Source organism: Pinus tabuliformis, chromosome 4_1 (assembly GCF_031772625.1).
Source record: "Pinus tabuliformis cultivar Carrire ecotype Pingquan chromosome 4_1, CPIR1, whole genome shotgun sequence".
NCBI classification, from domain to species: domain Eukaryota; kingdom Viridiplantae; phylum Streptophyta; class Pinopsida; order Pinales; family Pinaceae; genus Pinus; species Pinus tabuliformis.
In genome coordinates this window covers 993,207,294-993,232,081 of record NC_142303.1, presented here as the reverse complement: position 1 = coordinate 993,232,081, position 24,788 = coordinate 993,207,294, and the positions used below count along the sequence as shown (strand labels likewise).

General features: G+C 40.5%; 1 protein-coding gene across 2 annotated transcripts in view; it reads left to right on the top strand.

The window, feature by feature from the left end:
- The window catches only part of LOC149179483 (Tetrapyrrole (Corrin/Porphyrin) Methylase), a 159,892-nt gene extending 140,352 nt beyond the window's left edge, over positions 1–19,540 (top strand). For both annotated transcript variants that reach the window (XM_089420682.1, XM_089420683.1), the window contains exon 7: positions 19,126–19,540. In XM_089420682.1, coding sequence (XP_089276808.1) covers positions 19,126–19,340 — 215 coding nt within the window. In that variant the 3' untranslated portion in view covers positions 19,341–19,540. The remainder of the gene's footprint in view (positions 1–19,125) is intronic.
- The last annotated feature ends 5,248 nt before the right edge of the window (positions 19,541–24,788 follow it).

Sequence of the window (24,788 nt, the reverse complement as noted above, 5' to 3'; positions counted from 1 at the left end):
AAGAATACAGATCAATAAAATCCTCCATGAAAGAAAGGGTTATTCAGAGGATTTAGTTCAACTTACAAATTTACAATCAGAAGCAAACCAGCAAGTTGCAACTGAGCCTGCAGCCTTCTAACGCAACACGCTGACCAAATAACTTTGTCATCAGTCGGACGTCCTTGACCAATCGAAAGTGGCACTCGGCACTCCGTAGTCTTGGGCTTGGCTGCACGGAGTTTGCAGTTGCACAACGCACAAACTCGTGACTAACTTTAAACTTGTCAGCGGCCCCTCGTGACTATCTATAGTCTATAAACAGCACCTCACATGGCACGGGGCCCAGGCAGGCACAGTCAGCGATTGGCACTGGGCAGTGAGTAAGTAAGTTCGAGCCTCGCACAACTCGCATGGTGCGGGCCCCCCGGGTGCACCAAGAAAACTCGACACACAAGTCACAAGTTACAACTCGCACAGTGCCAGGTGCAGGCTGCAAGTTTACAAGACACACACACTCGCTTGTGACTAACTGTAAACTTCACACCGATCTCCTCACAACCCAAGCAATAGAAACGCACTCAGAAGCAATACAAACGCACTGAGAAATGCACACTACACAGGATCACACTTTGCTCAATAGTCGATTGACTCAACTCACAGCTTGTGGAAAATCCTTACAGCGACATGGTTTATAAAGGAAAAAATTTGGCGGGAACAGCGTTTCCGAAAACCATTGTGTGCCCATGGTTTTTCTCGTAAACCATTAAATAAAACCTGCGAACCCTAAGTTCGAACCTCAACAAAAAAATTTCAAATTCGATAAAATTCGCCTTTAGGTTATAGATCAGGTTCGTGTTCGAATTGGGTTCGAATTCGATTAGGTTCGCCTTTAGGTTCGACTTTTAGGTTTGGCGAACCTTAACGAATTTCAATTTTTTTTGGGGTTTGCCGAATTTCGAACCCCAAGGTTCAAATTCGGCGAACCCAGTGACATAGCTCCTACCCCACAGTGTAAACCGACATGGTATTATATACCACCATGCATCTCCATGCTCCTCTGCAGGCTACTGCTCCTTGCTGCATAGCCTTGCACACCACTGGACATTATGGCCTAGAATTGGGTCCGTATACATCAGGCCACAACCCTCTATATAACACTGGACGCTACAACTTGACTCTGTGCAGTCTTGTGTACCACTTCCTATTGTCTTACCACCATATAACATATGGTATCCCACATTATCCAAAGTGTTTGCCACTCTGCTAGTGACCCCACCATGACACGTGTCATGTCCTCTCGTCCATCTTGGTAGACCTGAGCACTCTAACTCCACACCTGTTAGAGGGGATATCTCTATCCTCTGTGACCCATGAGTCCTAAACCTCAATGGGAGAACATCGTCTCCATACAATATCCAGTCCGCTGGCCTACCCATGCGACCTCCTCCAACCAACTCTTGCCAGAGAATGCTAATCATCTTGCGACCCCATGCACAACCAACATGCCAATACAATCCATGGAGCCTACTCACAAACTGCCTGTCTGCTAATGCTCACTGGAATTCCCCTAGGGAATGTATGTGCTTAGTCACTGGGTCGACTACCTCATCAATGCCATAGCCATCCTGCATGTCTGATATCAGATAGGGAGCTCCACCTGGATCCCAATGCCAACTTGGGCCTCCAGTGCCCTTGGTGTCTAAGAGCTCCCACTGAGCCTTACTCCAGACTATGACCATCTCCATGAGTCCAGTCCACTCCACTAGGTACCAACTCAGAATCTCTCGCCATCCAACCCCAAGAGAGGGATCAAATGCACGAACTCCCGCACATAGAACAACCCCGACATGTGGATGTTGCACCTTGTGCAACTCCGATCGTCTCATCCTGCTATCTAGGTCAACACATGAGATCTGACTAGGTAGCTTTGTCTCCCTCTCTCCAAAGGGAAAGGGTGAACCAATAGTGTTGCTAACCTAATCATCCCCTCTAGTATGTCTAGACAACTCTGCCTCCCTCAATCCAATGCATAAGGGTGGGCTAACAATGTGAAAATTTGGATGCCCAAATTTCTACTGCAGCAATTGATTATGTTTCTTCTATTTGTTAATTACTGAACAGAATTAGTTACTGTTTCCTACAGTAAACATTGGAACTAATACACTGCAGCCTTCACCATTTAAATAAAATGCAAAAACAAGAAACTGAACAAGAAAGAAATACAACACATCTGCACAGTTATTTTTGGACAAATGTCCCCAGAAAAACCCAGTGTGGGAAAACTGGTGCAACAACTGAGGGTTTTATTATTATGCAGTAGTAATTTCTAAATACAATCTCTGGATACCCTCATATCTATTCAGTACAAAGAATATCTGACAGAGAGATGAGTGAGATTACCTCACAATATCACTGGAGATCCAGCCATCGAATGAATAGCCCTTGGCTGCCTCTGCGCAATCACTGCGTCAACCTAGTGTCACAGCCTCTAGGGACTGTGTCACCCCTCCTGTTGATCGATTTGCTGCCCAAGAACTTCGATTTTCACCTCCCGGTCTCACACCTCGACTTCTGGCCTCTGAAATCAATTCCTCTAGCAAATTTTCAGACCTCCTCAAGGCTCCGCGCTGCCTCTGCGTCAACCTACGTTGCCTCTACATGGACCTGCGTCAGCTTCTTTTGGCTCTGCGCTACCTCTCCCAGATCTCTCTTTGCCTCCTCTGCTGACTATTCCCGGATCAGGAGAAATATCCAACTGGAACTATCTCTGCCCCTCACTGCAAAAAATCACTTCGAATTTCTTTCTTGCAGCTGCTCTGCTTCATAAATTTGATCTTCTGATCTCCCTTCGATATGTTCTCCAAGTGCCCCTCAAGCCTCTTATTATATCTTTTTGTTGGACAACCAACGACCTAGATTAACTTCTAAGCAATGGCTTAGATCATTTTTGGCTTGATCCTCGTCTTCTTCTAGAAGTTTCACCCACAGTTAGATTAATACCCTTTAATTATTTTAATTTCCTAAGTTTAGACTTAGGGTCCCATTAAAAATAATTAATTATTTTAATAAAATTGTCTCCGGGTGGAATTTCCCAAAATGATTTATGGGTATTGGAGAATGCATGTGTCTAAGCCTCCCTGCAAATTTTGAGACTTAGAGCACATTCGATGCTACCAAAAATCAACACTCCCTCTTAGCAAGGAATGTGCTCTAACAATGCAACCTGCTGAAGCATCACTCTGTTCTGTAACATCTCCTTCTGCGCTGCTGATGTCTGACATCCTGTCCACCAACTACTGCGCAAATGCTGCATCTGTACTGCTGCTGACCCTGCCACTGTCAACACTGCATCCGTACTGCAACTCCCTCTCAATTCTACATCCGTGCTGTTGCTGGCACTGCCACTGCCAATACTGCATCTGCACTGCAACCTTCTCCAACTGCTATTGCTACTGCATCAACAACGGAAAAACATCCCAAATTACTGAACAAGTGTTTAGTATGATGCATCTCGTTGCTAGAGTTTTGATTGTTGCTAGTCTCTACACTGACCCTTTGAAGCCTTTGCGTTGCTGCTAACCTCTGCTCTATGCCAAGTACACTACTGCCAACTCTGCTTTTCACTTCTTAGTCTCTGGCACTCCTAGCCACTGCAAATGTCACTCCGACACTCCCTTGCACCAACTGATAGTGGTCCATCCTGCTACTTCTGATCTTGGCTCCCGTAGCAAGGAATTGATCCAAGGGGTGGGTACCTCAAGGATCTTGCTCAACTGCAGTCCTTTCGAACTATAGTTCTAGATCTCCCCACCTCCCTCCTGGAGATGCCTAAGCTGTCATGGCGAACTCCTCCTCGATCTTTGCGGCTGCAACCTTTGGATCATGCTTCTCATCTTTGTCCTTCTTATTGAGAGGACACTGTGTTGTGTAGTGACCGAATTCACCACACCTGAAGCATTTGATCTTCGAAACATCTTTCTTCTTCTTCCACTGCTCTTGTTGCCCCTTGGATGCGAGGGATGCATTCTCTTCCTCCTCCTTGGGCTTCGACCCATTGCTATTGCTTCCGTCAAGTTTACAATTAACCAAGTCTCTCCTCAGCTCCTCTTGCTTAAGAGCTGACCACATTCCATCCCAATCTGGAAAAGTTGCCTTGCCCAGGATGGTCTAGACAGAAACTTGCCATTCCTCAGAAAGTGAATTCAGGGCTAGTCTTACCATTTCGGAACCTTGAGGTGTGGACCCCACTGCTGCCAGCTCGTCTCAGGTCTCCTGAAGCTTAGTAAGGAACATATCAATGCGTTCCCCCTTCTGCATCTGCATAGATCTCATGTTCTGCTCTAAGTACATTTTCGGCTGCTCAGAAGTTCTGCTGCTTGGAAGATCCCTGATATAGCGTCGTCAAAGCATCCCACATCTCCTTGGCAGTGTCTCTGCCAGCGATGTGACAGACTATATGATCCTTCATTCTGTCAAGGATCATTCTCTTGGTTTTCGTCATTTCTACCTTGTACTTCTTGAGCGGATCTGGATCCATGGGCTCAGCGACCTCGATGTCGACGTAGATCTTGAGAAAATGCTCAACCAGAAGGCCCGACGTCCTTTCCTTCCAGATCACATAGTTGGATGCACCATCCAACCAATCCCGATCTCTCAATCCACTCGCTGCCATCTCTGCCAATTAAAAAGTTTGAATGACCTCCTCTATCCTGGTGCTGCTCAGCAAATGAGAATTCGAATTCCTTGGCTAGGAATTCTCCGAGGAAGAAATTCCCTCAAGTTTCTCTTCCTCCCTCTAACGTCTTTTTGCCCGGAAACTGTCTACAAAAAATTGTCACACCAAAAACCCCTCTTCGCTAAAGCTTTTGTTGTGTTGCTCCCTCTGCCGCTGACAAATCTTGATCTGGAAATCCTACCTCTTTGTTGACTCACTCAGAGAGAGATTTGCCATGAAAATCTTGCCCTCCTAGCCTAAATTGCGCAATCCCTTTGGGGATTCGAATTGTTGCCTTTACAGGAATTTTGAACTCCCTTCTTCCTTCAACACTGGGCTATTCTGACACTGCGCTCTTGTTTCACCTGCGCCTTTGATACCATGAGAAAATTTGGATGCCCAAATTTCTACTGTGACAACTGATTATGTTTCTTCTATTTGTTAATTATTGAACAAAATTATTTACTGTTTCCTACAGTAAACACCAAAACTAATACACTGTAGCGTTCAACATTTAAATAAAATGCAAAAACAAGAAACTGAACAAGAAAGAAATACAACATTTATACACAATTATTTTTGGACAAATATCCTCGGAAAAACCTAGTGTGGGAAAATCGGTGCAACAGCTGAGGGTTTTATTATTATGCAGTAGTAATTTCTAAATACAATCTCTGGATACCCTCTTGGCTATCCAGTACAGAGAATATCACTGACAGAGAGATGAGTGAGATTACCTCACACTATCACTGGAGATCCTGGCTGATCCAGCCACTGAATGAACATCCCCTGGTTGCCTCTGCGTAGTCACTGCGTCAGCTCAACATCACAGCCTCTAGGGACTATGTCACCCCTTCTGCTGATCGATTTGCGACCTAGGAACTTCAATTTTCACCTCCCATTCTCACACCCCGACTTCTGGCCTTTGAAATCGATTCCTCCAGCAAATTTTCGGACCTTCTCAAGGCTCTGCGCTGTCTCTATGTCAGCCTATGTTGCCTTTGTGAGGCCCTACGTCAAGTTGTCAACCTCTTCTGGCTTTGCGGTGCCTCTCCTATATCTCTCTTTGCCTCCTCTGCTGAGTATTCCTGGATCAGGAGAAATCTCCAACCAGAACTATCCCTGCCCCTCACTGCAAAAGATCACTTCGAATTTCTCTCCGGCAGTTGCTCTGCTTCAGAAATTTGATCTTTTGATCTCCCTTCGATGTGTTCTCCAAGTGCCCCTCAAGCCTCTTCTTATATCTTTATGTTGGACAACCAACGACCCCGATTAACTCCTAATCAATGGCTCAGATCATTTTGGCTTGATCCTCGTCTTCTTCTAGAAGTTTCAACCACAGTTAGATTAATACCCTTTAATTATTTCAATTTCTTAAGTTTAGACTTAGGGTCCCATTAAAAGTAATTAATTATTTTAATAAAACTGTCTTCAGGTGGAATTTCCCAAAACAATTTCTGGGTATTGGAGAATGCATGTGTCTAAGCCTCCCTACAAATTTTGAGACTTAGAGCACATTTGATGCTACAAGAAATCAACAAACAACATTGTAGATCCCATCAGTGTGCCTCTTAACCGAACTGTGTTGAAATCCCAATGTGTGGTCTCTATGCTGCCCCTCATCAATGGCTAGCCCAAAGGATGGTTGCACATCCTCATCCATCATGGACTCTGCATGAGCCTCCGACTGCTCCTCCATAGACAACCCAACATGTGAGACATGCTCACCAGTCAGCTGTAGGTGATTGTCATCCGATAACTCTGTCATAGATCTGGATGCCTCTATACCTATTTGCTTCCTCATCAATAGTGGGGATGTCTCCCGACACCTCATCAACCTGTGGTGTGCTACTATCACCTGAGAACTCGGTCACAACCCGGGATACCTCATCAATGGATACCTCAACAACGGATGACATCTCATCAATGAGTGTATGCTCAACTATCTCCTTGCCAACCATGGCCCCTTGAACTACTCTCTCGTCTTCTTCCTTAATCCTCTCCATCATCCCAACATAATTCCACTGAATCCCCATTGGTTTGTGCATGCCTCTTAGTTCACAGAACTCCCAAAAAGAGAGGGACACCTTAATGTCATGACCCAACGATTGGTATGCCCTCCAATTTGCTTCCAATAACTCCACATCAATTGCAATCATGTCTTGCCATCTTGATGCATTACCCATAATTTTGGGCATAGTGGATTTGTTGTATAATTGAGAATGGTCTTGATTCCCAATTGCGGAATGAATCAACTTTTCCCCCACATCAATCATCATTTGTTGCATCCTAATCACCTCATTCAAGGTTACTGCCATGTTGTTTGATTCTAATCTTTCTTTGGATCCCATGATTTCTTAGATTTTTATTTTGGTCTTGTCATAGAACAAAGGGTTTCCCACAGGCTGAGCCAAGATTATGGCTTTGATACCACTATAATGTTCCAAAATAGGAAAAACAGTGATATGCAAGCAAATAGCAAATTTACACCACAAATTTTTTAAAAACAATTTAGTAAACACCAGAACAATTAGAAACATGGAAGCAACTGAGCCATTTTATTATCATTGGTGCAAGAGTACAAATATATGGAAGGAATACACTTGGGATTTCCTTTTTTGGCAAGCAGAGCAATGCCCAAGTGAAGCAATGATAATTTAGAAACTGTCGAAGTGCTGCTCTACGTTGCCCTAGCAAATATACACTATCTGCTGCAAAGATATGGCTGAAAACCCCACCTCCGGTGCTCGGGAAATTCTGCAAATTCATTTTTGAGGTCCTTGTCAAAAACCCAGAAAAACCTAGAAATGGTTTAGCTTGGTTTTGAACTTCCAAAATCAACCCCCAAAAAGGCACTGCGCAGTCCCCAACAATTCTGCATTGTCTACTGCAAAGATATGGCTGAAAACCCCACCTCCGGTGCTCAGAAAATTCTGCAAATTTATATCTGAGGTCCTTATCGAAAATCCATAAAAACCCAGAAATGGTTTGGCCTGGTTTTGACCTTCCAAAATCGACCCCCAAAAGGCCCTACGCCCTCCAAATCTGTTGAAGCACACTGCCTGCCAATACACCAACAAAATCCTCCCCAAACACTCTTGAAATGTAGCAATCAACTCCACCAATACTTCCCTTATTTCTCCCGGCAAACAATAGCCCCAATGGCTGAAACTCTATCTCTCACGTATGCCTAGTTTCTCTCTTCTGTGCTGACCACAGAGTTTGGAAAATCATTCCGGAATATTGCTGCCACTTCCAGCCCTCAAACTCACCCAATAGACAACAAACCTATTGAGCCTTCTTCTCCTAATTTCTCCCAGAAATAACCCTCCAAAAGAATGCTGCAATGGCCACACTAGATCCACTACCATGTCCTCTAGAAATATGCACTGCTGGGGCAAACTAAATACAAATGTTGGATATCTCTTTATAAATCTCCTCCGGATGATAATTGATGAACCTCTCTAGGGTGGAACTCGAAGTCCCCCGAGGAAAGGGCGAGTTCTCCGCTTGGAAAACTCTTGCTAAAAACAAGTGCCCTGACTAAACAACTCAAGCAACAAAATCAAATTTGATAAGCCAAGAATGCCAAATGAAGTGTGTTGCCTTCTTTTTATAACTTTCGTGGAGCCTTTCTTCCCACCTTTTCTTCCCTCTCATGCATTTCGAATCATTGGCTTAGGGAGTGCGTATTTCTTATGCGGGTGGTCCCCACAAATCATTAACAAAACAAAATAATATAAAATTAACTTACCTCTAACTCCTAAGTCTTCTATCAAAAATCAAATGGGCCCCCATCTTCACCAAAATTGGCCCCCAAAATGTAGAAATAAATCCTGTTCCAAAATAATTTAGGGACATTATTGAAGCTGCAAGGTCGAAGCTGTGAAGCTGCAAGGTCGAAGCCATGAAGCTGCCTCTAGGTCAAAGTTGTGAAGTTGCTTCTAGTTCGAAGTTGTGAAGCTTCTAGGTCGAAGTTGTTGAAGCTGCATCAAGTTGCATCAAGTTCAAAGTTGCAGAAATTGTTGTTGGGGTTGAAGTTGTTGGAGAAGTTGCTGGAAGGTTGAAGTTTGTTGCTGGAAGCTGTTCAAGAAGGAAAAAGTTGACTTGGTCTTGGAGGGTCTTGGTCAAGGGTTATAGGTCTTGGAATTCATCAATTGAAGTTCTATAAGAAGAGAAGAATTCTAATGGGTTAGCCTCTCAGTTGGATAGGTTTTGGCCTTGGCTGATCGCCTACATCTTGTGTCCTATTGTCTCACTGTTCTTTATCATTTGGTAGTTGTTTGATGATAAAGAACACTAATAATAATAAAGGTAAGAAGAAGTTTATCAAGTAAAGTATAAAAATACATCACAAGCAGTTATCAAAGTAAGAGAAATCACCTAATCTAGTTGCCATAGATTTCTCAACAGAATATTCATATTTGAAATATTTTGGAGCCAATTTTAACACCCTTGAAGGCCGACTTAACCTGCTTTGTAAGCTGAATTAATCTTCAAAAAAATAATAATTTTTTTCTTCAATAATAAACCTTCTTAACCAGCCATTTTGGGTTAGGAAAATTCTTAATTTAAGAGTTGATAGGACCTTCAAGATTTAATCCATATTTTTTAATATTTAGCCAAACATTTAGCTGCCTTCATCATTTTATTTTGGGGACCTTGACCACACATTCGAGGCATAAACTTTGATAAATCATATCTCCTAAATCGTGAGGAGTTATGAGGCATGCTACGTACCATTGGAATCAACATGTCAACGAGAAGTAAATGAAGATGGTCTTTCTTGCAAAGACATTGATATTCCCTGTCATTTTCTCCATCAAAGGCGGGGCTTCATGACCGTACTGCAACGGCTTGCTTACTTCTTTTCCTTTCCTGACATTGGAGCTTCCAATCAATGCAATCCATAGACAAATATTAAGAGCATTCAAAGACTGATGTTAGCATCAATGACAACACCATTCAACATACACCAGGCTACCAAATATCCAAAAATGTGACACATTTGGTTTCTTCCCGGTAAAAGCCTCCTCTAGTGTAACTTGCCCCAACACTCTGTGTGGGCTCCAGTTCTGTAATAAAACTGCTATATTGCACAATGTTTTAAAACTCGAACTGAGGTTCGGAGTCCGAACCGGCCGAGGGTCAGCTCTGACTTGAAATCCGACTCGGTATCGACTCAGACTTAGTTGATTCCAATGACTTAGTCTTTGTAAAAAGTACATTAACTATTTAATTTTTAAAGAAAAAACACTTTTTAAGATTTTCATTCATGTTTCCAAACTAAAAGCATTAGAGTAATAGAGGGAAGACAAAATACGGTCAAAGTATGCTCATGAATATATCTATTATATCAAAATGGCACCCATTGCGTTGTCCAATACATGTAATATATGGAGATCAGAACAAAAAAAAATAACAAGGAGGCTCTAAATGGCCTCTACAACAAAAAAATACAATTGTAGGACTACAAGTTACTAATACAGTTGATCCTCTTTACATTAAAAGGTATGATCATTTTTGAAATTTTTCTTGGGATCATAACTCTCTCATGTCTAGATATTTGAATCATAAAGATTCTTGTTAGGGTGATTAATCATTAGATTAAATCTGCCCTTATCATTTTATCATTTTGATCATTTTTATGAAACCCTAATCTTTAGGGTTCATTATAAAACCTTAGCCTCTTATTGCTAAGGGTATGTCAACATTAATTATGAAACGCTAGTCTACTTAGGGTTGTTGATGAAGTCTAGAAATTCTATTCTTTTGATGTTTAGGGTTTTGGTATTGTTATGATAAAAACCCTAGTTCTTTGGGGTTTATTGTTAATATCTAAGTTATGTATTGAAACCCTAGATTTTTTGGGTTTGAAACCCTTGTAAGTAAGGTCTTAGGAATAAAACCCTAAGTGTATATTCATCTGATCGAAACCCTAGTCTAGAGAAAAATTGTTGTATATCCGACTTTGATGTATTGATGTTTGTGTCTTGGCTCTACATAGTGTGTATGAATATTGATATAAATTGCTAGTACGTGATAATGAAATCCTAGATATGTATATGCAAGTATGCTGACCGACTTGTTGATACTCATGTTTTAGTTTTCGACAAATAAAACCCTAGTAGAAATTGATATTCTAGGACTTGATGATATTATTGATAAGATTTTTATGATGAAGAATCTAGGGTTTGGAACAAACCCTAGTAGAGTTTGTCATAAAAAAATAAATTGTTGAAAATTTAGATGTATAGTACTGTGATTGGATTGATATTTGATTGATTTGTTGATATCTAAAGCTTTGTGTCTCAAGGTGGAGTCTAGGGTTTATGACAAAACATTAGCAAGAAATCTAGAAGATAAAAGATATGACGCTTGTTGAGTACGAATCTAACTAGGTTTAGGTAGTTGATGAGTTGATTGTATTGACATAGTTAACTTCATTTGTTTTTGGTTATGCTTGCTACTAAAGTTTTGTAGGTACATAATCTTCAATATGTTGAAGATGTTCATAAGTAAAAATGACTTGATAATATTGGTAAGCATGATGAATGATGCTATAAGAATGATGATGATCAAGATGACGTTGATACCATAAGAAAGAAATAAAGCCTTGAAAGGATGAAGTTTCTCCAATATTATGAAGTTGTTGATTTCCCTAAGTTGAAAGGGAGCTTGGATAGAAGAAAGGGTATATCTCCCCAGTTGAGAGGGAGGGCATATTATGACAGTAAATATTTTGAAGTAAGCAAAAGTACTACAGATGAATGTTTCATAAAGTTAGAAGATTTGAGGATGTATTTGGTGTTGCTGAAGAAGTGAAAGACGAAGAAATCTTCTGACAAATTATACATGGATAACTTGATGATGATATTAGCAGCGTCTAAATGAATGAGGACCCCGAAGGGTTTGTGTTTACTTGTATGTATATTTGAAAGTTTATTATTGATTGGGATTGTGTTTGTACAGGTAAATCTCTCTATAAGAAGGTTAAACACTTTGGAAGCATGCTTGGACAAATGGATATATCTGATTTAGTTTATTAGGGAGAGATGAAGCATCTAATGGCAATATGCTTGTGAGGACATCTAACTGGCGTATGTGTTGATGTCTAGATCCCGAAAAGGGAGGGTGGCGTTGTTCATGGAGCTCCGACCTTGGATACACACCTAGATCCCTCGGGTTGGTTGTTGAGCTTAAAAGCCTGATGGTACCTAGAGTTGATCTAATGGCAATATGCTTGGGAGGACATCTAACTGGGGTATATGTTGATGTCTAGATCCCGAAGAGGGAGGGTGGCGTTGTTCATGGAGCTCTGACCTTGGATACACACCTAGATCCCTGGGATTGGTTGTTGAGCTTAAAAGCCTGATGGTACCTAGAGTTGGCTAAAGCTTGAGTCCCCTTAGTCCCTCTCAAATAGAATACCCTAGTTAGGTATCTAGTCCGTAGCACTGAGTGTGTTGGAACTCTTCGTAGTTCATTTCATTTTGTAATCTTCCATGCACTCTATTTGTATGTAATTATGAATACCTCCCTAGTTAAGAGGGAATGTTGAAGAATGTAACTAGTACCAGTCTTCATAATTTTTCTTGTCAAAAGAAATTTTATTATTAAAGAAAATAACTTAAGCATGGGTTTCATGCTTGGGTCATTGTTTTCTAAGTTAAAGCCTCCATTGAAGGCTTCTAGGATTATATTTTTAGTCATTATCATTATGTAGACCCTTCTTGGCATCTGTGTCATGAAAGAAAATTATTGTTATGATTATTCTCCTTTTCCATCAAGTCAACTTCCTAATCCTTCAAGTCGGCCTCAATTAAGTTGATAAATTTGGCCTCAATCAAGTTGACAAAGTTGGCCTCTTGTTGGAAACTCAAACTGCTATAAATACACAAGTGTATTCGGCCTATGAGCAGTGGAATGAATTCGATTTGCAATTCTAAAGTAAGATACGAAATGAAGAAAGAACCTATCCAATGCATAGTAGAGAAGCCAATAAAATAAAGCATTGATTACAAGGACCGAATTCTTCAGATGTATTATAGGGGACCGAAGTTTTTCTTATATACTATAGAGACCCCCAAGTTTTCTTATGTATTACAGGGACCAAAGTTCTACAGGAACAGAGTGATCTTATGTATTACAGGGGCTGAAGTTCTACAAGAACCGAGTGTATCTTATGTATTACAGGGACCGAAAAATATACAAGAGACTGAAGATTGCAGAAAGAATGATGACTTGATTACGGAAGGGTGACTTGATGGAGTAAAGGAGATCATGTGTCTAGGTCTTGAGTCTAGGTTCTCACTTTGATTTGAATCTACTGAAGGAAGAGTTCTTGACTGGGTTTTCCCCTACCTAGGGGTTTTTCTCTAGCTGTGAGCCTACATCTTGTGTCCTCCCTTGTTTATTGATTGGCATTAGTCGTGATGATAAGAAGAAGATAAATTGGAAGAAGAACTAATAATGAAATATCACAAGATAATGTCATAATAAGAGAAATCAATTAAAATAAATCATAAGTTGTCGCCCTAATGGATTTCTCAGCAATGGAGACACAAGACACACAGGACACACAAATTCGAGTGTTCGACATGGGGCACATAGTGTGAAAATTCCACAACAGGGACCCCTGCTGCAGCAACTGATGATATTACTCCTATTTGTTAAATTCCTTTAAACAAATTACTTGCAGTTTCCTACAACAAATATCGTAATACATACATTGCAGCCTTCACTTCATTAAATTATATGTGGAAACAAGACACTGAGAAAGAAATAAAATACAACACAAGTGACACTGTTATTTTTGGACAAATGTCCCTAGAAAAACCCAACGCAGGAAAACTGGTGCAACACCTCTGAGGGTTTTATATTATTAAGCAATGGTTTTTGAATACAACTCTGGATGCCCTCCTGACAATCCAGTTACAGAGAAATACAACTGGCAGAGAAGAATTGTGAGATTACCTCACTCTACCCAGCAAATCCCGACTGTTCTGGAAATTGAATCAACTGTCCCCGGCTACAACTACACTGCCCCTACACAGTGACTGCGTGGGCCTGCATGGAGCTCTCTGAGGCTCTGCGTCAGCTAAACTGGGAAATGTCTTGCCTTTTGGAGCAGTTTCCAACCCTCTCGGCTCAGAAATGTCAGCTCCTCTGCAAAACTCGGACTTCTACGTGGGTGACTAAGCTGCCTTTGCATGAGCCCTTTTGGCTTAGTGTTAAGCTCTGCGTGGGCCCTTTAGGCTCAGCGTCAACCCCTCTGGTGTCTTTCTGCCTCTCTCTGTTGCATATCCTGGGCTCTGGAGAAGATACTCCAACCCAACTATCCCTGCCCTCAACTGTAAGAAATCTACTCGATCAGAATTTCCTCCTAAGAACTTCTCACTTCAGAAATTTGATCTCTTGATCTCTTGGTGTGTTTTCCAAATGATCCTCAAGCTCCCTTAAATAATCTTCTCGTTGACATTCAACGACCCAGATTAAAAGCTAATCAATGGCTAAGATCATTTTAGCTTGATCCTTGTCTTCTTCTAGAAGTTACACCCACAATTAGATTAATACCCATTAATATTTTTAATTTCTTAAGTTTAGAATTAGGGTCCCATTAAACAATATTAATTATTTTAATAAAATTGTCTCTGGGTGGAATTTCCCAAAACGCTTTCTGGGTTCTTTGGAATACATGTGCCCAAGCCTCCCTGCAAAATTTGAGGCCTAGATCACATCCAATGCTACCCTAAATAAACACTCCCTCTTAGCGAGGAATGTGCTCTAGCAATATACGTTGTTGTATACTGCTCAGACTCTAAAGCATCGTCCTCTGCGCTACTGATGTTTGACATGTTGTCCACCAACTATTGCATTGATGTTGTAACTGTACTATTGCTGACACTGCCACTATCAACACTGCATTCGTACTACAACTCCCTCTCAAGTGTTGCATCTGTGCTGCTGCTAGCACTGCCACTGCACTGCAAACTGTTGTTGCTACTCTATTAGCAACGAAAAAATATCCAAAATTACTGAACTAATTGTGTTCAGTATGATACCACGTGAATGCTGAAGCGTGAGTGCTGCTAGTCTCTGCACTGACCCTCTAAATCTATTGTGCTGCTACTGACCTCTTCTTTGTGCCATCTACACTGTTGCCAACTTTGCTTTGCGTTGTTCAGTCTTTGGCGCTCCTAGCCACTGCAACTGTCTCTCCAACACTCCTCGACACCATCCAACACTAGTCCATCCTACTATCACATAATTGGGCTTCTGTAGCAAGGTATTAATCCAAGAGGTGGACTCCTCAAGGACCCTTCCCATCTATAGCTCTTTCGAACTACAACTCCAAATCAACCCACCTCCCTCCTGGAGGTATCTCGGTTGTCATGGTGAATTCCTCCTCTTTGATCTTCGCGGGCGCAGCCTTCGGATCATGTTTCTCATCCTTGTCCTTCTTCTTGAGATGACACTAAGTAGCGTAGTGACCCATCTCTCCACACCTGAAACACCTGATCTTCAAGACGTCCTTCTTATGTCTCCGCTGCTCCTGCTGTCCCTTCGATACAAGGGTTGCATTATCCTCCTCCTCCTTAGGCTTCGACCCACTGCTGTTGTTGCTTTTGGCAACTTTGACCTTGACTAAGTCTCTCCTCAGCTCCTCTTGTTTTAGAGCTGCCCATATCTCATCCCAATTCGGCAATGCTGATCTGCCCAGGATACTCTAGACAAAGACTTGCCACTCATCTAAGATAGAATTGAGGGCTAGTCTAACCAACTCTGGATCTTGAGGTGTATGCTCCACAATAGACAATTCATCACGAGTTTCTTGAAGCTTCGTGAGGAATGGATCCACACACTCCCCTTTCTGCATTTGAGCAGATCTCAGTTTCTGCTCAAGGTACATCTTCCGCTCCTTGGAAGATCCTTGATATAACGTAGACAAAGTGTCCCACATCTCCTTAGCAGTCCCTCTGCTAGCAATGTGATAGACCACATGATCATTCACTTTGTCGAGGATCATTCTTTTCACCTTCACCATCTCAGCGTTGTATTTCTTCAACAAATCTGCATCTGCAGGGACAACCGCCACGTTGTCGACGTATGTTTTGAGGGCATGCTCATCTAGAAGGAATGACATTCTAGCCTTCCAGATGACGTAGTTGGATGCTCCATCCAACTTGTCTTGATCCCTCAAGCCACTGGTTGTCATTTTTGCCACAAATGTTAAATGACCTCTCTCCTCTGCGTTGATGTTGGGCTAGCCTATGCACTAGTAAAACTGTTGTCCCTTGTTGTTGCTCAGCTCTAGAGAATTCGAATTCCTTGGCTAGGAATTCTTTGAGGAAGAAATTCCCTCAGTCGTGCTTCTCTTCTCTCTTTTGACGCTCTTCTGCCCATCAAACTGCCTGCAAAAAAATATGAGTCCCGCCAGCTTTCCTCATGTCGAGGCTTTAACGCTGCTCCCTCTACCTCGACAAAAATTCAATCTACAAGCCCTTCTCTCCGTTGACTTACTCGAAGAGAGACTGCCTCGAAATTTCAGCCCTCCAGCTAGAAATGGCCCATCTCTCCGTCGACTCACTCGGAGAGAGGCTGCCTCGAAATTTCAGCCCTCTGACTGGAACTGCACAAACCCTTTGGGGTTTTGAACTGCTGCCTCCTGCAACTTTTCGATTTCCCTTTTCTGCTCAGCGTTGGATCTATCGGCACTGCTCTTCTTGTTCCACCTGCAGCTTTGGTACCATGTGAAAATTCCACAACAGGACCCCTGCTGAAGCAACTGATGATATTACTCCTATTTGTTAAATTCCTTTAAACAAATTACTTACAGTTTCCTACGACAAATATCGTAATACATACACCAACCTTCACTTAATTAAATTATATGCGGAAACAAGAGATTGAGTAAGAGAAAATACAACATAAGTGACACCATTATTTTTGGACAAATGTCCCTGGAAAAACCCAATGCGGGAAAACCGGTGCAACAACTCTGAGGGTTTTATATTATTAAGCAGTAGTTTCCGAATACAACCTTGGATGCCCTCCCAACAATCCAGTTACAGAGAAATACAAATGGCAAAGAAGAATTGTGAGATTACCTCACTCTACCCTGCAAATGTCGACTCTTCTGACAACTGAATCAACTGTCCCTAGCTACAACTACGTCGCCCCTGCGCAGTAATTACATGGGCCTTCGTGGAGCTCTCTGAGGCTCTGTGTCAGCTCAACTGGGAAACGTCTTGCCTTCTGGAGCAGTTTCCAACTGTCCCGGCTTAGAAATGTCAACTCTGCAAAACTCAGACTTCTGCATGGGTCACTGAGCTGCCTCCGCGTGAGCCCTTCTGGCTCAACGTCAACCCCTCTAGTGTCTCTCTCCATTTCTCTGTTGCGTATCCTAGGCTCTAGAGAAGATACTCCAACCCAACTATCCCTGCCCCTCAACTGCAAGAAATCTACTCGATCAGAATTTCCTCCTGAGAATTTCTCACTTGAGAAATTCGATCTCTTGATCTCTTGGTGTGTTTTCCGAATGACCCTCAAGCTCCCTTAAGTAATCTTCTCGTTGACATTCAACAACCCAAATTTAAAAGATAATCAATGGCTAAGATCATTTTAGCTTGATCCTTCTCTTCTTCTAGAAGTTACACCCACAATTAAATTAATACCCATTAATACTTTTAATTCCCTAAGTTTAGACTTAGGGTCCCATTAAAAAATATTAATTATTTTAATAAAATTGTCTCTAGGTGGAATTTCCCAAAATGCTTTCTGGGTTCTTTGGAATACATGTGCCCAAGCCTCCCTGCAAAATTTGAGGCCTAGAGCACATTCGATGCTACCCCAAATCAACATGTAGAGCCCTCGAAACAGGACACGTTATATATATATATATATATATATATATATATATAATTAAAATTGATACTAAATATATATTTCAATGATTTCATATTACACAAATTCTCATGATGATACAAATTCAGACATACATCTAGATTCTACATTGTAAATTTGTAGTTTTAACATTATTCATACAAATACAATTGTGACAGTCATCAGTGATCCAATAGGAGAAAGACAAGAAACTACAGTTTTCTCATTAGGTTATCAAAATCAAAATGTGTTACATAGGTACTGAGTCCTGAGGACTCCTGACTAACAATGCCAATGGAAAATAGAAATAGCAAATACAAAACAACTACAAGGTAGTAGGTAGCTCATCAATCATCATCATCAAAATCAACATCACTGTCATGGTCACCATTGCTCTCCTCTGCATCCTCCTCCTTTGCATCCAATCTAATCTCTGCATCCTCCTCCTCTGCATCCAATCTAATCTCTGCATCTGCTGGTGTAGAGGATGATCCCTCAAGAATATGACCATCATAAAAAGTGACAGGCTCTAGCACTGGCTCATTAAGATCCAAGTTGGCCAATGTCAACTCAACAGTATTGTACAAACCCATATCATTAGCAAACACATCGCACATCTTTGTCTTTCCCTTCAACCACTCCTCCCTCTGCAAGAGAGAGACACAACAATGAAGAGAAAGCGGCCCAAATCAGGTTTTTAAGGAGCCGCGACATACGTTTCTAGAGGGACACGTGTCCCGAAATCAGGACATGCTGCTGGGTGAATCGGATTCGTGGGCCCAATGAATCTCACGTGTTTGAACATGCTCGACCCACAAATTGGACATGTATCCCTCGAGAATCATGTCCGACATGTGGGATGTGGGACATGGGGGGGGGGGACGGGAGGACAAATCTGGTTTCTTAGTTGGTTACCTATTTCCCATCCACATGCCAGTTTTGCTACATGCATGGCAAGAAAGGCTTACCACTCCACTATTTATTCTTGCATGCTTACCACTCCATCTGCTTTCAACTTCTCTCAACTGTTTCTAACTGTTTCATTGTTCATGCTCGCAGAGTTGAGATTGAAAGTGCTGCAGTAGTTGTTTGTAACTGTCTGGAACTTCTTAGGAGGTTCAACTCTCAATTATGATATAGAACTGCTTAATATGGTTAATGCATCTTTATGAATTTTGAATGGTGAATATGACTTATGTTTTTATCGAGGGAAAGGTTTTTTTATTTAGAACCTTTTTTCCATATCAAACCATAATCACATGCAGAAACGTTCAGAAACATGCCATGTCTTTACTAGGCTAGGGCATTCAAATATGTGCACGCTGTAAAGTTATTATAGATATTCTTCAGCCCCTCCAATATATAAGGGGAATGGCAAATACTTTGGGAAGGCAAAAAAACATTGTATTTAGAGCTTTTTGATGTTACAATCTTACTTTTAGCAATTTCTCAATTCCCGCATAAAAAATCAAGATGTCTGTGGCAATATAAAAATTACATCTTACATAAGCCTCAAATGCTATTGATACGTGTCTTTTTTGCAGCATATAATGAGGACACACACTGTGTAGGCTTGGTTCGCCTCGGCAGTGAAATGCAGAAGATAGTTGCTGGATCCATGAAAGACTTACTTACTATTGACTTTGGCCCGCCATTGCATTGCCTTGTCATTGTTGGAAAGACTCATCCATTAGAAGAGGAAATGCTGGAATTTTATGCCATGTCAAAAGAATGTATTAATGCTGAAAATTCTAACTGAAATGACAATGCTTGGTTCTCTTTTGGTGGCTGCCATAGAAAATTTCCTTTCCACAAGTCAATTATTGGAAATAACTGTTGACACATTCATTAGCCATTGGTCCATTTATTCCAATTAATTCTTGTGCTACTTAATGAATACTTCTTATTCGTAGTAGCTATTGTAGACATGTTTATATATATCAGATTCAATTTTGACGAGAGTGCGTCAGTCTCTCAGTGAATGTTTTCCTTCACCTTCTACAGCACTCGTATTCTCGTAATGCTATACATATACTATGATTGTTGCATATAGAATTTTGTCAATACGTCTTCTGTGTAGCATCAAAGTTACTTTTGCAACAAGAAAACTTGTATAAGTTCAACCAATTGGTTTTAATTTTCAGAACGTTGTCCTCCTTTTGCTGATTACCAATTGCAATTTGCCACGACCACAGTAAGCTTAGTTTGTCTGATCACCCTGCTGGCCACATGGTACAAGCATACAGCATGAAGTTTCAAGTTCCTACCAGCTAACCTGCAGCAATTCTTGAAGTTCTCATCGTTACATCTTAACCCTTTGACTTTCGTAATCGATCTCAGAAGTGGTGGATTATGAAAATTTGCGGAATTTAGTACAGTGCTAAAAAGGGTTGTAAAGCAAAGTCTAGCTTTCCTCCTTGGGAATGGAATATGTACTTAAACAAACACCTCTCCTTATTTGTGTTGCTGCCATTTATGCCAACTAGGAAAACTTTGTACGAGTATGGTTTTCTTGATGTGCTCCTGATTTGTGTTTTGTGTTCACCTTAGAAGGATGATTAATATGACGCGGAGATTCAAACTCTTTTAATTGAGTGGATGAGATGAGGTCTAATGAGAAGAGCTTAAGCTCTGGTTGTTCCAGTTGGAGTGAATTGGAACACAATTTTTTATCTTTGAGTAGTTATATAACTTTTCCGTAAACAAAAATGCAGGTCTTGAGTACAAAATTTGGGCCATTTATTAATTAGGGTTTTCAGCTAGGAATTTAATGGCTTACCACCCTATAGTTTGTATCCTTTAATGATGGATTGCCTTAGGGCATCCTAAACATGTAATCATAAGCATATCTATAGGAACAAAATCATCTTAAAAGTCCGAAGCTATTTTTAAATGTCTAAGACACCTTGTAGGCAGGGTGCATGCACCCACAGGCTTGGGTGTGTGCAGCTCACACCGTGTTCACACACCCACAGGTGTTTCACAATTGCAAATATCTATTCCGCACTTGAGTGCATGATATTGCACCCTAACCTCTTTCCCTGTATTCAGCCCATCGATTCAATTACGTATATCTCTTCCACACTTGAGTGCATGATATTGCACCCTAATCTTTTTCCCTATATCCAGCCCACCGATTCTGGATGTGTTTTGTGACAGGGACATCCCTGGTTTGTCATAGGGTTGTTGACCCCAAAATTACCGAGATATCTACATATTACTATCCGCAACAACCATGGGAACAATAGTATATTCATACCTGCTTATAAGCTCACAAGGCAACACTGTAATAAGTCATTTCGGGATCATTCTGTGTGGTTATGGATACTGATGCATGTAACTGTGAGATCACTGTTGTGATAGTCAAACCAATATGTGATATCTGACATGCAGATACAAATAGGCCATGTTTAAGTGAAATATATGAAACACCGACTTTCTCTTAGAAGATTAAACCATCAGAGATAAAAGAGATCCCGACCTATATCCATGATATATCAATTTATATATCGGTGATGGAACTGAACACCTCTCAAGTGAATCCACAAACAAAATTCTATATGTTTATTTGCATCTTACTTTTTATTAGAGATAATCTATTATGCAACCAGTAAGACAAACTTTGACTGAGACAAACGGATGGCTGTTACAGTAAGTCAAGCTAGATACTAGATTTTAGAATGAAGGCACGTTGAGACTGAACTTTTTTCAGAAATTGAGTACATTATAGTACTGTCTTATACACCTATACACAAGATAAGATTATTTTTACAAAACCAAAAATATGAAAATGCTATACCGCTATATCTATAACGAACTTACATACAATCATAAATAGGCATTTTCTCCATGATACTAGTGTTCAAATAGTCTACTTTCTCAATACTTTCTACATGTATTTACTAACAAGGACATACTAGAAAAATAATACACAAAAAATTGATCTGTCTATTTTATTCTCCTTCTTGCCGTTACCTAGACTAACCACCCATTTAGAGGGTTTTTATTTTGCTACAGGTCATAAGTTTAATTCTAAAAGGGTCTCCTGTGATCCTTGGAATTGCTGGATGGAGCTTCCAAATATGTTGTGCAAACAAAGAAGAGACCTCCTTCAAGTGGTAATACCTTATTAAGGGATCCATGTCAATAATAAAAAGGATTTGTGATCCAAATTTAGAAGCATTCTTCAACTAGATTCAATTCACTCAATTTTATGTGGGCAAGTTGTGTTTGGCACAAATGAGGCTTTATGTGATGGGGAGTGTGGAAAATATCCAATAGATTGGTGGTGTACATCCCCAAGAGCTACAATTTTTTGCTATATAGTTACTTTCACAAGTATGCAATTACTTACAATGTGAGAGTAATTGGGTATTGCCAATTTTATTCATTCACCAAAGAGGAACCAATTTCTCCTTGTTTGCATAATGGGAAGACAATATAGGGAAGGCTCTTCTAAGAATTGGCTTTGATTCATAAATGATGCTATATGTGTAAGAATTAAATCCTCAATGATGCTATATGTGTAACAATGAAATCCTCAAGCCCTAGAAGGAGAAAGTCAAACAAAGGTCTCAAGAAGCCTTGGGAGTCCTAAATCAGCTCACATGTGTGGAAGTAGTTGTTGCTGGAGAGGCCGAAAAATTCAGCCCTATAGTAGAGGCCGAAATTTTGTTGCTATGGGTCGAAGTTGTGCTACTGGAAGAGATTTGACTAGGTTTGAATTGGACAAAGGAAGCACATCATCAAGAAGGCCAGACTTGGACTTGGAGAGGTATTGGTCTTGGTTTAGAGGTCTTGGAATTCGTCAATTGAAGAATCTATAAGAAGAGAAGAGATTTGTGGGGTTTCCTTTCAGGTGGAGAGGTTTTGGCCTTGGCTAGCAACCTATATTCAGTGTTCTTGTGTACTACTAATCTTCTTGTTTTGGTAGTTGTTTGATGATAAAAATAACATAATAATACAAGAAGAAGCTAATAAGTAAGAAAAATTAAAAAGGTGTCACAAGCAGTTATCAAGTTAAAAGAGAAACCATGCTATCTATTGCCCTATAGATTTCTCAACATGGTATCAGAGCTAGGGTTAGCTAAGGGCATGATGAAGATCACTACTCTCTTGAAGAAGTTTCTAAAGGAGTGTTCTATGAGAGCAAGTCATTTAAGGAAGGGCATCAAGGCATTGTGGAATCTCCTATTTATTAAGAATGATATGACCAAGACATCTACAAAGGATGAAGGACTATTCTCAGCTCTTATTGGCACATTTGAAGATGATAACATTTTAGTAATATGACTAGTGAACACAAGCAACTAAAGACCTTATCAAGAGGAAAATCTTCTTACTTCGTTGAGCATGGTGACAAGAAGTGCTATCCTGTAAGAGGAATTGGATCAACCTCGTTGGAGCTAGCGAATGGAGGAAATATTCATCTTAACAGGATCCTATTTTTTCCAGGTTTGCAAAAGAATCTACTTTCTATTTTATGTCTAGAAGATAAGGGAGATAGAGTCGCTTTTATAGATGGAAAGGTTGTAGTATGGGATAAAAACTCTAGCATCGAAAATGCAAAGATGATTGGGATTTGTGAAAGAAGACTCTATAGATTGCTGACTCCTCTCTCCCGAGCTTTGGTTCACATTGAAGTAAGCCCCTGTGAACTTTGGCATAGAAGGCTTGGTCACCTTCACTACAAAATTTTACCAACTCTAAATTCAATGGTGAATGGCATCCTCGAACTCAAGGAGGATCATGGAGTATGCAAGGAATGTGCATTAGACAAAAATGTCAAGAGACCATTTGGAAGCAGTGCTTCAAGGTCAAAATAAATTATGGATCTCATTCATTCCGATGTATGTGGTCCTATGTCTACAAAGTCTCTTGGAGGTCATCTATATTATGTGACATTCATTGATGATCATTCAAGGAAAACTTGAGTTTATTTGTTGAAATCCAAGGATGAAGTATTCATCAAATTTCAAGAATTCAAAGCTGAAGTGGAGAATCGTACAAAAAGAAGAATAAAGGTTCTAAGGTCCAATAATGGAGGAGAATATACTTCAAAGGAAGTCATAGATTTCTATCAGAATTCTAGAATTAAGAGGGAGTTGATAGTCCCATACAATCCCGAACAAATGGAGTTGCAAAACAAAAGAATCGATCTATTGAAGAAAGTGTAAGAGCCATGTTACATGATCAAGATTTGCCAAAATTTCTGTGGGGAGAAGCAACAAAGACTGTTGTGTATATTCAAAATTGAAGTCCTCACAGATCACTAGACAACATGACTCTTGAAAAAGCATTCACTGGGAAGAAACCAAGCATGGACCATCTCCAAATATTTAGTTGTCTTGTCTACATTCACATACCAAAGGACAAGAGAAAGAAGTCAAATCCTAAAAGCATGAAGGGAACATTTGTTGGCTATAGTAATACTTCAAAGGCATATAGGATCTATATAAAGGAAGGACACTGAATAGAAGTTAGTCGCGATGTGATATTTGATGAAAGTATTGCATTTAAGAAACCAAAAGACCTCTTGATGGACTTTGATGGCGAATAATTTCCTATATTTGAAGAGGAAGGTACCAGGGAGGAAGAATATTTAAATCATGAAAATGAAGGTCCTAGTGAACCTGTGCAACTTGTGGTCATCCCTGAAAGTAGAAAGAGACCTAATTGGTTTGAAATCTACTCCCTTAGATGCAAAGGGACATGGAGCAGCCAAACACACATTTAGGGAAAGTAAGAAACCCAAAATATATTCTGGGTATGTAACCTATATGACCAAAATAATAGAAACAAAACCATACACCTTTAAAGAAGATGTCGAACATCAAGAATGGAAAGTGCCATGAATGAAGATTATCAATCAATAATGAAAATGGAGTTTGGGAGATCGTACCTAGGCCTAAAGACAAATATGTGGTAACTTCCAAGTGGCTCTACAAGGTTAAACATGCATCAAATGGAAGTATTGATAAATATAAGGTAAGAGTTGTGGCTAGGGACTTCTCTCGACAAGAAGGCATCAATTATGAAGAGACATTGGCACCTACAACAAGGTATACAAATATACGTTCACTATTCTCTTTGGCAGCATTGATGGGGTGGAACATCCATCAAATGGATGTCAAGACTACATTTCTAAATGACACTATTGATGAAGAAGTCTATATAGAGCAACCCTTGGGATTTGAAGTCAAAGATA